Below are 15,788 nucleotides of genomic sequence, written 5' to 3' on the forward strand. Positions count from 1 at the left end.
CCGCACTACCCCTAACTCGTTTCCAAACTTTAACGCATAATTGCATCGGCCTGTAGTAAATCACATTGCTACTAAAATACATTGATGATAACAATATGGACCAGCATCTAGTAATAATTTTATAAAAGACACTTTGCACCATAGATCCCACCTCAAAATAAAAACTACTAGTATTTCTACTTTTTTTTTTTCTCCTATCAAAATCAAACTACTTCTTGTTATCTTGATTTTTTTATTATCATTCTTCTATAAATAGTTACTTTAAGAAACAATTATTAACTTTGCTTACGAAAGCGATGGAATAATGCGATCCTTTTCCCCTTTTGAGCTCGAAGTTGACACACACCCAATACACAATTCATCATCAACCCGAAAAGCAGAACAACGCATAAACAATTCATCAATTCCCCGCACCCCCACGGTAACCAGCTATGTCATTGCGCAGAAGAACCTTGCTCAAGGTTATTGTCCTCGGCGATAGTGGGTACGTTCGTTTTTCCCTCTTTTCGCTTCAAAACCGTTTTTTCATCCTTTGAAATTGTATCAATTTGAGTTCATGCCTTTTCGTTCATTCTCATTGCCAGGGTTGGAAAAACCTCGTTGATGAATCAGTATCCTCATTCGCCGGTTTCGTGATTTTATGCTTAATCGTTCATCGGTTTTTATAGCTTTTTATCAAGGAATGAACTCGCTTAAACACCGATTTTTGTTTATTATTTTTTGTTTAAGTTACTATTGGTTGTTGTTAATTAATGTTTAGGTGGTAATTAGTTTGGATCTCCCTTAATCAATTTTTACTGTTTTTATTGGTGTAACTTATGAAGAAAGTTTTGACTTTTTTTGGATTCAAGCATCTGGTTTGACTCGTTTATAGTTTTGTGTTTGAGGTCAATTTAATTCTTTATTGGGATTTATAGTTTTTGAGGATCGTTAACTAAGTTAGATATGTGCACAACAAGTTTAGTCAGCAATATAAGGCTACAATTGGTGCTGATTTTGTTACTAAAGAACTCCAAATTGACGACAGACTCGTCACTCTACAAGTGAGTTTCGTATTTCAATGGTATTTCTGTATGTTTTGTTTTTATATATTTTGGGAATGTTGTGGAAATGTTGTTTATTTGAGTGAGTTTGTATGTATGGTCTGATTGGTAGATATGGGACACTGCTGGACAAGAGAGATTTCAAAGTCTTGGAGTTGCGTTTTATAGAGGAGCTGATTGCTGTGTTCTTGCGTATGACGTGAACGTCATGAGGTCGTTTGATTCCCTTGACAACTGGCACGAGGAGTTTCTCAAACAGGTTATTCCTGTCTTCTTTTTAAACACCACTTTTGTTTTGTGGTTTGCGTGATAGTTTGCATTTTTGGTCCTGCTTGTAGTTTTTTCTTGATATGCACTAGACATTAAAGTTATTGTAGCTCGTACTCTAAGTTACAAATAGTCAGAATATTGCTATCAGCAAACGAATAAAAAATACAAGTTTTTTAGTATTGTTTTATGATATATCTATTTTAGTTGAGGGAATTAGATTTTGCTAGTTTGTTAAAGTGCTAATTAGGTCAATTTTGTAATTGAGACTTGAGAGGGATGTGATAGTTAGAGAAACAAGACATGTTACTCTTGTTACTCTGACACAGTGTTGTCGATGGCAGAGAGCCGAAATCCCGTCATACTGACCGCTTTGCGGCGCCAGTATAGTGGATTATGGCGGAAAAACCCGCAATATCGGCCAATATTTACCATTGTGGCGAGCCCAAAAACCGCCATGTATATCCGCCATAGCACGCCATTTGATAACACTGCTCTGACATGTAAATAAGTCTTGGGCCATTTGAGCATTGGCAGGTGTAGACCCTTCTGCAGTGTTCTATCTTCTAAATTGGGGTTTATACGTATTTCTTTCTAATAAGAATACCAGTTTCTATTGTTATATTTTACTTATGTTCTTTCATTCATCTTTTTTTTACCTTATTCTAATGCTCTATCTCTTAGTGATTAGATTATGTCCTAGCATCTTCACTTATACATACAATGAATCCATATATTGATTAACCTACCACCACATGATTGGATTTGTCTCACTTTTATATAAAATATACCGGTATTAAACATTCCTATATAAGCTTTTGCATTAAAATTTATGTTCTCATTGTGACAGGCAAACCCTTCTGATTCAAGGACATTTCCATTTATATTGCTTGGAAACAAGATTGATATTGATGGTGGGAATAGTAGAGTGGTAAGCACTAAGCAGATATTATCACACTTTTTAAGTTTTCATATGTGATCATAGATGTCTGATTATATGATGTCATTCATATCATTATCGTTTATGTAGGTTTCTGAGAAGAAAGCAAAGGACTGGTGTGCTTCAAAAGCGAATATTCCATACTTTGAGACATCTGCAAAAGAAGATTACAATGTTGATGCTGCATTCCTGTGTATTGCAAAGACTGCCCTGGCCAATGAGCATGAACAGGACATGTAAGTTTTCATGCACATATACGTTATCATGTCATATAAATTTAAGTTGTGGTATTATATACGTCAAGTTAAGCGAAGAAATACTACGATGATTATGAATTTAAGTTAGGCGAAGAAATAGTACTATGATTATGAATCTACGGGTATGAACCTTTAATTTGTTTAAATATTTGTACCACCCTATTTTAAACTCAAAAAAGAAATATGAAGATAAGTGTGTATTCTATGGAAAATTCCAAGGAAAACAAATATAACCAGAACAATGCTCCTTAGTGAAGACTCTCGTTCAGATCACAAGCTAAAAACACTCAAAATGGTAAAAAATAACTTCTCTCTCGTCACTACCGATACAAAATATCCCAGTCACATAGTCTTCACTTCCCCATAACTGGGTTTTTACCTCAGCTTCGTACCCTTGCTGATATAATTTCTAGCCCGTCGAAACCATAGGCCATGAGCCAACTGTTCAGCTTTTTCTCTTCCCTTAGCAGATTTTTGATTAACGAATGTTAATAAGATCACTAGTAAGATTATGGGGTCGGCTGCCTAACACATCCATTGACTATAAGGCTAGTTCTATGTGGGGTTTACGTGAGTAACATGTTATATGTGCATGCGCATCTACTGGCACTCTTTGTTTAACTGTCAATGAAGTGTTAGAAAATAGAAGATGGTTCACTTTTCTGCTTTGCAGGGTACCTGCTTTGGTTTTTTTAAAAGTTTTTTTTACTTAATGTATATTATTTCTCCCCCTCCCCCCAAAATAGGCGGTCTTTCAAAAATCCTTATGGAAGATATTTTGATTAAGATGGTTTGTCTTCTAACTGCCATTCACATGAAATAGGTTAAGTGTCTCTAAGTTATCATCATAATCACTCTCTTCAAGCATACTGTGGGAACTTGCTTTTGTCACCTTTTCCCATTTTCTTTTGCTCAATTCAAATAGGCCTGTATTACTCAAAGAGTTGTAGTTGCATCTTAAACTATAAGGTGAACTTCTATTGACTTTGTAAATATTATTCCATGATAAAATATTCATCACCAAACTTTTTGAAGCAGTGGATTTGCATGGAAATGGTGGAATGACATTTTGTAGACAACCGATGCTTAGTCTGGAGTTGGGATGGAATTATACTCATAAAATACACAATCTTTGTTCTTTTAACTTATATTTTTTGTCTATGATTTAGTGAAGTCTATGAAAACATTAAGAGTTATTGGTTCTAAAGATTAAAATGCATAGGAAAAGGTGAGAAGTTGGCAAATGCCAAATGGGAAGGCTTGAAATATACACGGAAAGACATTGATATTTCAATGATATTGCTAACTTTGAGGCATTTAACCCATTTTCTTTCCAACAAAAGCTATGATGGAGAAATCCAATCATCTTCAAAAGACTCTATTTGAAAGCTATATGCATCTAACTTGAAAGGAATTGTAAGAAAAAATCTTATTACAAACATCCGTAGTGAAGAAGTTCTTGATATTAAAACTGTAATTGAGGTCCAATTGCACAATTCATGTAAACTAGTAGCAACCTATACCGGAAGTCAACATTAAAGAACAAATTGAGAAGATTCTAAATAAAATAGATTCAGAAAGAAATACTCATTATGACTCTATTTTTAGTCTTACAAATTGCATGTGTATTTACGAAAAATTTCTTCTTTTTTGGGGTCTCAAATCTTGGCATATGCGACCTTTTAATTTTTGATTGAGTTGTGTGAAGATAGTTGCTTTTCTGAGTTCTTAAAGCATTATTTCAATTTGAATTGTTGCAGATATTTTCAAGGGATTCCGGAGGCAGTTCAAGAGAATGAGCAGAAGGGTGGTGGATGTGCATGCTGAAATTGAAATACTGAATAATTTCAGACACTCCCCTCAATGCTGTGTTTTAAATTTTTTTTAATCATATAGTGTACACTATATGCCATGATTGTGTGGGTAAATTGTGTGCCTTGATGTTCCCATTTTGATAGTAGTCTTGTTTTGAGAAGTATGAGTTTGAGAATGTTGCACTCTCCTAGGCAAAAACAATTAAACATGTTCAATTGATTTACCACGAATTAGTATATAGGTTTAAAGTGTAGTAATTTTTTGTTTTCTTTGGTGTTCAAATTGAGATTTGGCATGGAATGTTTATATTGTTTGAATGATATATACTAGACATTAATTTTTGCGGTGCTTCACATAGTTGATTTTTTTTTTTTATTGTTTTGGAAGTAAAAGTTACTATTCGAATTTTTGAACCGTTAATGTTAGAGGTAAGGTTGGTCTGATTTAATTTGGACTATAATGAATCATTGTTGGAATGAATATGATATTGACTTGTGTCATGTGAGTTAGGCTGACAAGACTGATTAATAATTTAGGTGTGTAGAATGTAGGCTTAGGATTAAAAAGCCAACTTGGATTGGCTCAATCAATTCAAGATATTGGATAAGGTGCTGCATATAGGTAATTCATTAAATATTGCATTATGTCCTATCGGGCAGATTATTAAAAAAAAGGGCAAATTTACCGAGATAATCCATTTTTTCGAAGAAATTCTCAAAATACTCCAATTTTCAGGAAAATTTCCAAAATACCCCACTTTTAGGAGGAGGCGCCAATTGGATTGGCGACCCCTCTTAAAAATTGCAAGGAGGCGCTAATTGGATTGGCTAGGGCACCTGCCCTAGTCAATCCAATTGGCGCCTATGTGTAATTTTTAAGAGGAGGCGCAAATCCAATTGGCGACTCCCTTAAAAAAGCCTCAAATGAAAAAACCTCCAACATGAAAATTGTAGATCTTTTCAAGACAATGAATTTGGATATAAATTTTGAATCATTTGAATTTTTTATGAGAAAGTTATGGGCAGTTGAAGTTGGACTTCTGAGTTTTTCAACTGTTATCTGACCTATAATGTCTTGCATTATTTCATGTGTTTCTTTTAGGAATATGAATTTTTGTCCAACATAACATTTGAAGTAGACATCTTAAATTTTCCAATGCACTTGGTCCCACCTCAAAATAATTAAAAATGAGTGAGTTAGGTCCTTGCAAACTTGACCCAAAATTAGGGTTTCTGTCAAAACATGTGTATGTGAATTTTGCCAAAAGGGACCAACTTCAAGCCCTTCTGTTTGAATGATAAAATCCTCAAATGACAAAACCTTCAACATAAAAGTTGTAGATCTTTTCAGGATAATGAATTTGGACTAAAGTTTTGCATCATTTGCAATTTTTATGAGAAAGGTATGGGCACCTGAACTTGGACTCTTTGACATTTTAACTGTTATCTGACCTATAATATTTTGTATTATTGCATGTGTTTGTGTTAGAGTTATGAATTTTTGTCCAACATAACAACTGAAGTAGAGATCTTAAATTTTCCAATGCACTTTGTCCCACCTCAAAATAATTAAAAATGAGTGAGTTAAGTCCTTGCGAACTTGACCCAAAATTAGGGTTTCTGTCAAAACATGTGTATGTGAATTTTGCCAAAAGGGACCAAATTCAAGCCCTTCTGTTTGAATGATAAAAGCCTCAAATGACAAAACCTTCAACATAAAAGTTTTAGATCTTTTCAAGATAATGAATTTGGACAATTTTTTTGCATCATTTGCATTTTTTATGAGAAAGGTATGGGCACCTGAACTTGGACTCTTTGACATTTCAATTGTTATCTGACCTATAATGTTTTATATTATCATATGTGTTTATTTTAGAATTATGAAATTTTGTCCAACATAACAATTTAAGTAGACATCTCAATGGAGTTTCAGTCAAAACACGTGTATGTGAATTTTGCCAAAATGGAGTTTAGACAAAGAAACCTAATGTTTGGAGTTTACACAAAGATACATTTCATATAATACGAATTGATATTAATAAAATTTGGATTTTACACAAAGAATCCTAATGGTGATGACCGGGATCACCTAACCGACCTCCGGTCCCACATCCCCTAGCTACCCTAACCCTTGGCCCTAACCCACGTTGACGATTCTGCACCGGTGTTTGTTCATCTGATGGTCCAGGAGCGTCATTACCTCCTACAGGAGAAGATCCGTTGAGGTATTCAGCCAACTCAGCATAGTCTTCAGTATTCAATGATGGTGTACCGGCGTAGCTGAGCTCATGACCCATGCCAGAGAAGTTGGGGTGTGGTTGACTCATGGATGGGCGACCGAGACGGTTGAAGGGAGACATGGGTGACAATGATGGGTCTAGGAAAGGTTGGAAAGGTTGCTGGGGTGTTTGGAAGAGATATGGTTGTGGGATGTTTTGGTATTGTGATGTTTGGGGTTCTTGGCTACGGTAGGTGATGGGGCGGTTAGTGTTTTGGCTAAGGCGACTTTGGTAGGGTGATGGTGTGGGTGCGAAGCGATGTTCGGTCTGAGGTTGATGGTCCATTTGTTGGTGGTGGTATGGGGGATGTTCTTGGTATTGGGGTTGGGTGAATGGCATGTTTTGGTTGTATGTTTGTGTGTTTGTGGAACGGAAAGTTTGACGGATAGGTGGTTGTGAGTAACCGGGCTGAGAATGTTGTTGGGGGTTAGATGTTGATCCTTCTTGTGTGTAACTTGTCTAGCGTGGGTCGTAGAGGTACATATCATCGACGATGAATTGAAATCCAATCGATCTGTACCAAGCCATATAAGTACGACTTGGTTTTACCTCATTTGGCATGACTGCGTCAGTTAAGACATGGTCATGACGGTGCTTCCACTTGCGACACTCTGATCTTGCGAAGGTTTGCCAAGGGTTGTAGTTCCATTGGCCGTTCACTTTACGGATATGTCATTCTCCTAGGCTAGCTGGGGGGTCTGGGATATTCTGGACCATACCGAACTGCAGCTTCACACGATCGGTGTTGTGCATCTCCACTGTTGTGAACCGTATTATCAGTGTGCATGCTGTCCATACGGCTGCGTCTTCAGGGTTGACCTGATGCTCATGATCCATATTAAGGTATGGACGCCAAATGAACTGAAATGTTAAAGACGATAGGATTTAAATGAATGTAGAAAAAGTCAACATAATATGACGAATTAATGAAGTTATTTTGCTTACGTCTGTCGGTCGAAGGTGATCCAACAGGTTGCGATACTGAGTAATACAGTGTCTCGGACATCTGCTGTAATTCATACCACGTGCCGACCATCTACACCAAAAAGTTAAAATAAATTAGTTATGGGTACTAAACTGTAAGGAAGTAAGTAAAGATATAGCAATTTAAACAACTTACTTTTTTGCATATGGAAAAGTGAAGGGGTTGTTATTGACCGGTGCTAGAGACGGTAGTCTTGACCATCCCCATGCTTGTAGCAAAACAGCACATCCAGAAAATGTCGATGTGTCTTTGTGGGAGTTTTTGCACAACGAACTATAGAGATAGGCTAGACATGCGGATCCCCAACTATAACTACCTATTCTATCTATATGTCTAAGTAAAGGTAAGTACATAATATGCATGCTAGAACCACTACCTTCGGGAAATAAAAAGGATCCTAGTAACAACATAATGTAACATCTAGTTTTGATTATTCGAGCATCTTCGGTAGAATGCTCATCTAAATATAAACTATTATAATATGACTTTAGGCGTGAGAGTAGTATACCTTGACCTCTAGCATTATCATCTAACAAATCAGTGTCTAAAAGCTCCATGCAAATTGAGTTTGCATAGTTGGTCTTACCATTAACAGCTTTGCCTTCAATTCGTAGTCCTAAAAGCATGTAGACGTCTTCTAACGTCACGGTACACTCACCGGTTGGAAACCAAAATGTGTGTGTCTCTGGCCTCCATCTTTTGCATAAGGCTAGAATGAACTTGTTATCTATAGGCCAAGACATAATCTTGCTAATGTGACCAAAACCGGCGAGTTCAACATAAGGTTGAATCATCGGGTCCATTGGGACAAATTCGTGGACTCGAGTTCGAAACCTTGATACATCCTATAATAGAAATAATATAACACTTTACTAAGTTGGTATTTCAAAATAAAATGGGGTTGGTGGAGATGAAACATAAAAAATTAGTATAAGAAAAAACTTACGTATGTTGCGATGTTTGCAACTGTTCCTTTGTGTGCTTCGCCCATTGTGAGTAAAGACATATTGTTGGGGAGTTGGTGTAGATGAAATTGGAAGATTTTGTTGAAGATGAAATTGTAAAAGAAGTAATGTAGATGAAGTAGTGAGAATGTTGGTGTGGAAGAATTGTTGAAAGAGTGGATGAATTTATAGGCAAATGGGGGAGAGCATAAAAAATTGTGTTTGCATGGTGTCTCCACCTCATTTGGCGACCATGTACAATAATAATGAGGGGGCGCCATTCAAATTGGCGACACCATAGGGTACATGCATGCAAGGCTAGTTCTGAATGCTTGGTTTCGAGGATTGACTCCATGGGGGCGCCATTCAAATTGGCGACCATGTACAAGCCTTAAGTGTAGGCGCCAAACCAATTGGCGCCACCATCTGCATGTTTGACACGTGGCATTGCTGTCTCCTGCATGCTGAACAACTCACTTATGGATGGCTTGCATGATTGACACATCATCTCTGACCATCTTAGGTGTCTGACACGTGTCTGTCTTGTCTCCTGCATGCTGATGACTAGCTTCTTGATAGCTTGCATGGTTGACACATCATGTCTGACCATCTTAGGTGTCCGACACGTGGTTGTCTTGTCTCCTGCATGCTGAAGACTCACTTCTTGATAGGTTGTCTGTCTGACACATCATCTCACACTGTCTTGCCTGACTGACACATCATCTCAGAACTGTCTTACATGTCCGACACATGGCTATCTTGTCTCCTGCATACTGAAGAGTCACTTCTTGATAGCTTGCCTGGTTGACACATCAACTCACACTGTCTTGCAGGATTGACACATCATCTCAGACACGTGGCTCTCTAGTATCCTGCATGCTGAAGACTCACTTCTATCTTGACTAGCTAGCATGCTTGATACATCAACTCACACTTGCATGACAGACACATCAACTCATGACTAGCTAGCATGCTTGACACATCAACTCACATTGTATTGCATGACAAACACCTCATCTCAGAACTGACTTGCATGCTTGACACATTATCTCAGAGTAGCTTCAATGTCCGACACATCATCTCAGAACTAGCTAGCATGTGAGACACTGATACCATCTATTTAAGTATCTTACTATCAACATCCAACACACTTCACTCACATTCATCTACACTTGCAAAATAGTTTTCATCTCCAAAATGTCATCTTCATCATTATACAGTGTCAACGTTCACTGCAACAGTGAAACTTTTGAGTCTGAGCTTCATGGTTTTTGTTTTAGAAACACTGATACCATAAGAGTCACGATGAAGAGAAATGCAACCTTTTTGCATTTGAAAAAAAGAATACAATCCTTTATAGGATCAGGTATTGTGTCAAAATGACATATCAAAATCCTATATTTTTTGAGAATGGTCAATGCAAGTTTTTCCCCCTTAAGATACGAGACGATGAAGATGTTCAAAACATGTTTCTTAGTCATGAACATTCAGGCATGGATTGTATCGAGTTGTACATTACTCTACAACCATGTATACCGTCTCAACAGTCTCAACTAACCGTTCAGGATGCAGCTGGTGAAGATGCTGCAGATGATGCACAATGGTCAGATGAACTCAACCCAGAAGCAGAAGTAGAAGTCGACGTTGTTGATGAAGAAGAAGAGGAGACTGAGATACAGGTTGATCACATCCTGAACAACGACGATGAAGATGAGGCTCAACCACCACCAATACCTCCTAGTCATGCCTACAATCCTCCTCAACATATGACAAATATGGATCTTCACGACGATGAAACGTCCGACAGTGTCTTCTATAATCCGTATCCGAGACCAGTAGGTGAATTAAAGGTGGGAGACATGTTTCGTACCAAAGAAGAATGTGTCTTGGCAATAAAAAAATTCCACATGAACAACTTTGTTGACTTTACAGTGAAACGCACTGATTCTAGAAGGTATGTTATCGAATGTCGTAACATGCTTTGTAAGTTTCGTTTGGCTGCATCTTACAAGAAGAAAAATGACTCTTGGGAGATCGCTTCAATAGACCCACCACACAGTTGCATTGCAACTAACGTTGAACAAGATCACCGTAAACTGAGCACAGCTTTGATATGTCAAGACATTCTGCCATTGGTAAATAAAGACCCATCAGTGAAGGTGAGTATAATTATATCCCATATCCGAACAACATATAATTATACTCCATCTTACAAGAAAGCATGGATTGCGAGGACAAAGGCTGTTGAACAGGTTTTCGGCAACTGGGAGGATTCATTCAAGGAATTACCACGGTTTTTATGGGCACTAAAAACTTATGTCCCAGGAACTGTGGCAATTCTGGAGACAGTGCCATCAATGATGCCAGACGGAACATGTGCTACAGGTAATAGAATATTTCACCGTCTCTTTTGGGCATTTGACCCGTGCATCAAAGGTTTCGCTTTCTGCAAACCTCTCCTGCAAATTGATGGCACCTGGTTATACGGAAAATACAAGGGTACTTTGCTCATGGCAGTTGCACAAGACGGTAACAACAATGTATTTCCCATTGCCTTTGCTCTTGTTGAAGGTGAAACGACTGGTGGATGGGGTTTCTTTCTTCGACATCTCAGAATGCATGTCGCTCCACAAGCCAATCTATGTTTGATTTTAGATAGACATGCTGCCATTGAAAGTGCCTACAACAACCATGACAACGGATGGCATGATCCTCCTTCTACACATGTCTACTGTATCAGACACATTGCACAAAACTTCATGCGTGCTATAAAAGATAAGAATCTTCACAAGAAGGTGGTGAATGTTGGGTATGCTTTAACTCAACCGTCATTTCAATATTATCGTGATGAGATTCGACTGTCTAATGAAGACACGGGGAGATGGATAAATAACATCCCAGTAGAGCAGTGGACAAGAGAATTTGATGGTGGTTGTCGATGGGGCCACATGACAACAAACATTGTGGAATGCATGAACGGGGTTTTCAAAGGGATTCGAAATCTGCCGATAACCGCCTTGGTAAGATCAACCTATTATAGGTTGGCTTCTATGTTCGCAACCAGAGGTGAAAGATGGAGTGCAGTGTTAATGTCCGGACAAGTATTCAGTGAGTGTTGCATGAAGGTCATGAAAGAGGAGAGCATCAAAGCTACGACACACGCTGTAACAGTGTTTGACCGTCATAGACAAAATTTCAGCGTCCAGGAAACAATGGGCAACAACGAGGGGAGACCAAATTTAGCCTACGCTGTTAGACTACACAGAAGTTGGTGCGATTGTGGAAAATTTCAGGCCTTCCGCATACCTTGCTCCCATGTCATTGCAGCATGCGCTTATACTCGTCAAGACGCTTACACCCATTTATCTGATGTGTACAAGGCCAACACCATCATGAATGTATATAGTCAAAGCTTTTTAGTACTACCAATGGAGGATTACTAGCCTCCATATGAAGGAGATATTGTTTGGCACAATGAAGAGATGCGTAGAAAGAAGAAAGGAAGACCAAACAGCACACGTATCAAAACAGAGATGGATTCCACAGATAAAATGATAAGATTATGTAGTATCTGTCGTCAACCAGGACACAACAAAAACAACTGTCCCAGTCAAGGAGCATCATCTAGATCTTAAGATTTTTGTAACATTTTATCTAGATCTTAAGCTTTTTGTAACATTTTATCTAGATCTTAAGCTTTTTGTAACATTGTATTTCTGTAACAATCAATCATTATATATCATTAAGTTCTTGTTACAACGAGTTTCATAACCAACAACAGTACAAAACATCTGAAAACATAAATAATTCTAACTGATTACAACAATCAAATTAATGTCGTCTTGACCGAACATCATTTCCCTAGCATCCTTATCGGTCTTCATTCGCACCCAACCAAAGATAATGTCAAGTCTCTCAATACTTCTGATTTTTTCCCCTTCTGGTATTTTCCCGTCTAACCATCGAACCAGCTCCCTCTTCAGTTGATCTAACGTGGTGATGTTCCAAAACAACATCAGCAATTGAGGTTTGTCTCTCGCATAAATCACCTTACCGTATCGGCGACGAACACCAAACATGATAGCCAAATGATTATATGAGTTGTGGAATAATAGGTCACACAACGCATCTATTTATAAGACAAAAAAGACATTTTATGAGGGACTCGCCAATTGAGTTGGCGCCTCTTTTAAAACCTACACATAGGCGCCAATTGGATTGGCTAAGGCACCTGCCCTAGCCAATCCAATTGGCGCCTCCATTCAAGTTTTAACAGCAGTCGCCATATGAACAACTTTCATGTTCATCAAAAATCCATTTGAAACTTGGAAGCTCATCATTCATTTCAAAACATTATAGGTCATTTTGACAGAAACCCTAATTTTGGGTCAACTTTGCAGGGACCTAACTCACTCATTTTTAATTATTTTGAGGTGGGACCAAGTGCATTGGAAAATTTAAGATGTCTACTTCAGTTGTTATGTTGGACAAAAATTCATAACTCTAAAAGAAACACATGAAATAATGTAAGACATTATAGGTCAGATAATAGTTGAAAAACTCAGAAGTCCAACTTTAACTGCCCATAACTTTCTCAAAAAAAAAATCCAAATGATGCAAAATTTATATCCAAATTCATTGTCTTGAAAAGATCTACAACTTTCATGTTGGAGGTTTTTTCATTTGAGGCTTTTGTAAGGGAGTCGCCAATTGGATTGGCGACCCCTCTTAAAAAATTACACATAGGCGCCAATTGGATTGGCTAGGGCAGGTGCCCTAGCCAATCCAATTGGCGCCTCCTTGTAGTTTTTAAGAGGGGTCGCCAATCCAATTGGCGCCTCCTCCTAAAAGTGGGGTAGATTGGGAATTTTGCTGAAAAATGGGGTATTTTGGGAATTTCTTCGAAAAAGTGGGTTATCTCGGTAAATTTGCCAAAAAAAAGGAGGGAAGCAAATTTTTTCTTTTTATATATAAAATAGACTATATATATTTTTTGAAATGACATATGCATCCTTATATTTCCTCTTTTGTCTTTGTGCAACATTTTGATCCCCTTCTTTAGAACCCTAAAATTTATTTCTCACATCCTTAAGAAACTCGAAAATGTCATTACTATAATAATGAAAGTTAACCTACACACCAAAATACTTTATAAGAGAATCACTCTCATTTTGTCAAAATATAATACGAAAGTTAACCTTCGTGTTATGGAAGGGTGAGTTCGTAAGTTAAATTTCAGGTTGATCCATAAGACACATTTTTGACTCATTTATTTCACAATTCAGTGAATATTACGGAAGTTAACTTTCATATTAATCCTTAGGATAATAAATCTTTTTATGGGCAATATTTTTGTTATAAATTTGACACATTTTAATAAACTCTATAATTCAATCAAACATACATTGATCACAAAATACAATCAAAATATTATATATAATCCAATCAAATCATACACAAATGCAATTCAATCAAAATGCAAATCATACATTGTTCACAAAATACAAAGTTGAAATACAAATGATCAAAATCAAAGAAAAATTCAACTATTGGGCATATTTGGCCCCCTGGTTCCCCCTTTGCTTCCTGTACTGCAAGGCACTTCGTGTCTCGACTATCATAGTCTCTACAGTTTCTCTCCCAAGTGTGCCTTCCAGAAACTCTCATCTCACTATACCCGCTCACCTAATAGCCATAATACGCTGACATGTTGGTAACACATCAACGATGATCAGCCCTAGCATGTTTCTCCTCTAATATCTCTTAATGAGTTGGCATATATGACTTTCCCTCTGCTTCTGATGTCATGTAAGAATGTGACTCTCTAAAAATACCATTGGCTGTAGCGAAATCCAGAACTCCATGAATGAGGAGCTGGAACACTATGGACATCCTCTGGGACCAGATGATCAAGGTACTTCGCAAATATCTCATAAATATATATATGCGACATATTGTGGGAAGAGCAATAACGGCAAAGGCTCTAAGAATACCCTATAAATACCCAAACTAGCAAATGACTCACCCATGTAGATGTTGATACATTAGTCATGACCCACAAGTAAGCCATCTAGAGTAGAAGGATATGTCATCGAATGGGTGAGTCTCATAGTGATCGTCGTAGGGTGTGAAGTTTATATCATCTATCGTGATGCAGTCAAAATAAACTTTGAATGGCTCGGTTGCTTGATTCCCTCAAAGCGGGATGAAGGATCAAGCACATGGCAAATTCTCACATTAGTCATCAACATATGCTTAGCGAGAGAGGCGTGGAAAGTGCTAGAGGATACATGCCTGAAAATGATACAAATGAATATTAGCAATGACGAAGCACAATTGTTATGAAATATTAGTAATAGTAAAGGTGGAAATATGTTACCGTAAATAGAGTGTTCTTGGCTTTCATCGGTCTAGTCTTCCATTAGCAAGCTTCGCCTAACTTGGAGTACAGGTAAATCAAACAAGAGGCCATCTCGTTGTACTCATGAAGCCTCCCCAAGTCAATGAAGTATCTAAGATAGACGACATCGACATAATATGCATTTTTTGTCCACAAATATGGATGTGGCAACCAGATACAAAATGTATAACCTCAATGTACATACTTTATGATGTGTTACTTATGCATCATCACCATCAACATCAACCTCCACATCAAGGTGGTATATGTATAGCCACTCCAGAAATACAAGACTGACACGACATCCTCTATAGTCATCCATCTCGTGTTTGGCATCACCAAGGTCAACTCCCAAATATTGCACCATCATATCCAGTGTCTCAGATCTAGTCAGACTGGAGTACTTTAAAAATCTCCCCTTGATTATAAGATATAGGAGAGATGACAAATCATTAAGTGTAATGGACATCTCACTGATTGAAAGATGGAATGAAGATGTCTCTGAGTTCCATCTCTCGATGAAAGTAGCTAACAAACCATGGTTAATAAAAATATACATAATCCTGGATAAATCTTGCAGCCCAAATAGTTCCATGACTTTCGTAAAACATGGTTATCAAGCTGCAGAAGCTTCACAATCTTTCTACCGTAATTGATACATTTCAATGCCTCACGGTACTGTAAAAAACTACATCAAGATCAGAATGTAAAAATCTTATAACACATATGTTTAAAAGAATAAATACAGATTTATTTTACCTCTCCAACTCACATGTGCCTAGCAATATGGTTTGCATACAAACAAAGTAGTGAGTTGTCAAAGGGGCATCCAGGATAAACATCAAGGACAACAACAACA

At 37.5% G+C, this 15,788-nt stretch overlaps 1 protein-coding gene across 1 annotated transcript; it reads left to right on the forward strand.

The window, feature by feature from the left end:
- The first annotated feature begins 244 nt into the window (after positions 1 to 244).
- On the forward strand, positions 245 to 4,675 carry LOC127091988 (ras-related protein Rab7). The gene is made up of 7 exons (XM_051030748.1): positions 245 to 484; positions 585 to 611; positions 944 to 1,043; positions 1,156 to 1,302; positions 2,161 to 2,241; positions 2,341 to 2,486; positions 4,268 to 4,675. Exons 1-7 carry the CDS (start codon positions 432 to 434, stop codon positions 4,332 to 4,334), a joined length of 621 nt encoding a protein of 206 aa, XP_050886705.1. The 5' UTR covers positions 245 to 431; the 3' UTR covers positions 4,335 to 4,675.
- The last annotated feature ends 11,113 nt before the right edge of the window (positions 4,676 to 15,788 follow it).

The sequence above is a fragment of the Lathyrus oleraceus genome, chromosome 6, assembly GCF_024323335.1.
Source record: "Lathyrus oleraceus cultivar Zhongwan6 chromosome 6, CAAS_Psat_ZW6_1.0, whole genome shotgun sequence".
NCBI classification, from domain to species: Eukaryota; Viridiplantae; Streptophyta; class Magnoliopsida; order Fabales; family Fabaceae; genus Lathyrus; species Lathyrus oleraceus.

Bases quoted from the DNA above. Each gene is read 5' to 3' on its own strand.
- LOC127091988 (XM_051030748.1), top strand. From the start codon at position 432: ATGTCATTGCGCAGAAGAACCTTGCTCAAGGTTATTGTCCTCGGCGAT. The intron at 1,303-2,160 runs GTTATTCCTGTC...TCATTGTGACAG, and splicing joins ACGAGGAGTTTCTCAAACAG to GCAAACCCTTCTGATTCAAG. The intron at 2,242-2,340 runs GTAAGCACTAAG...TCGTTTATGTAG, and splicing joins ATGGTGGGAATAGTAGAGTG to GTTTCTGAGAAGAAAGCAAA.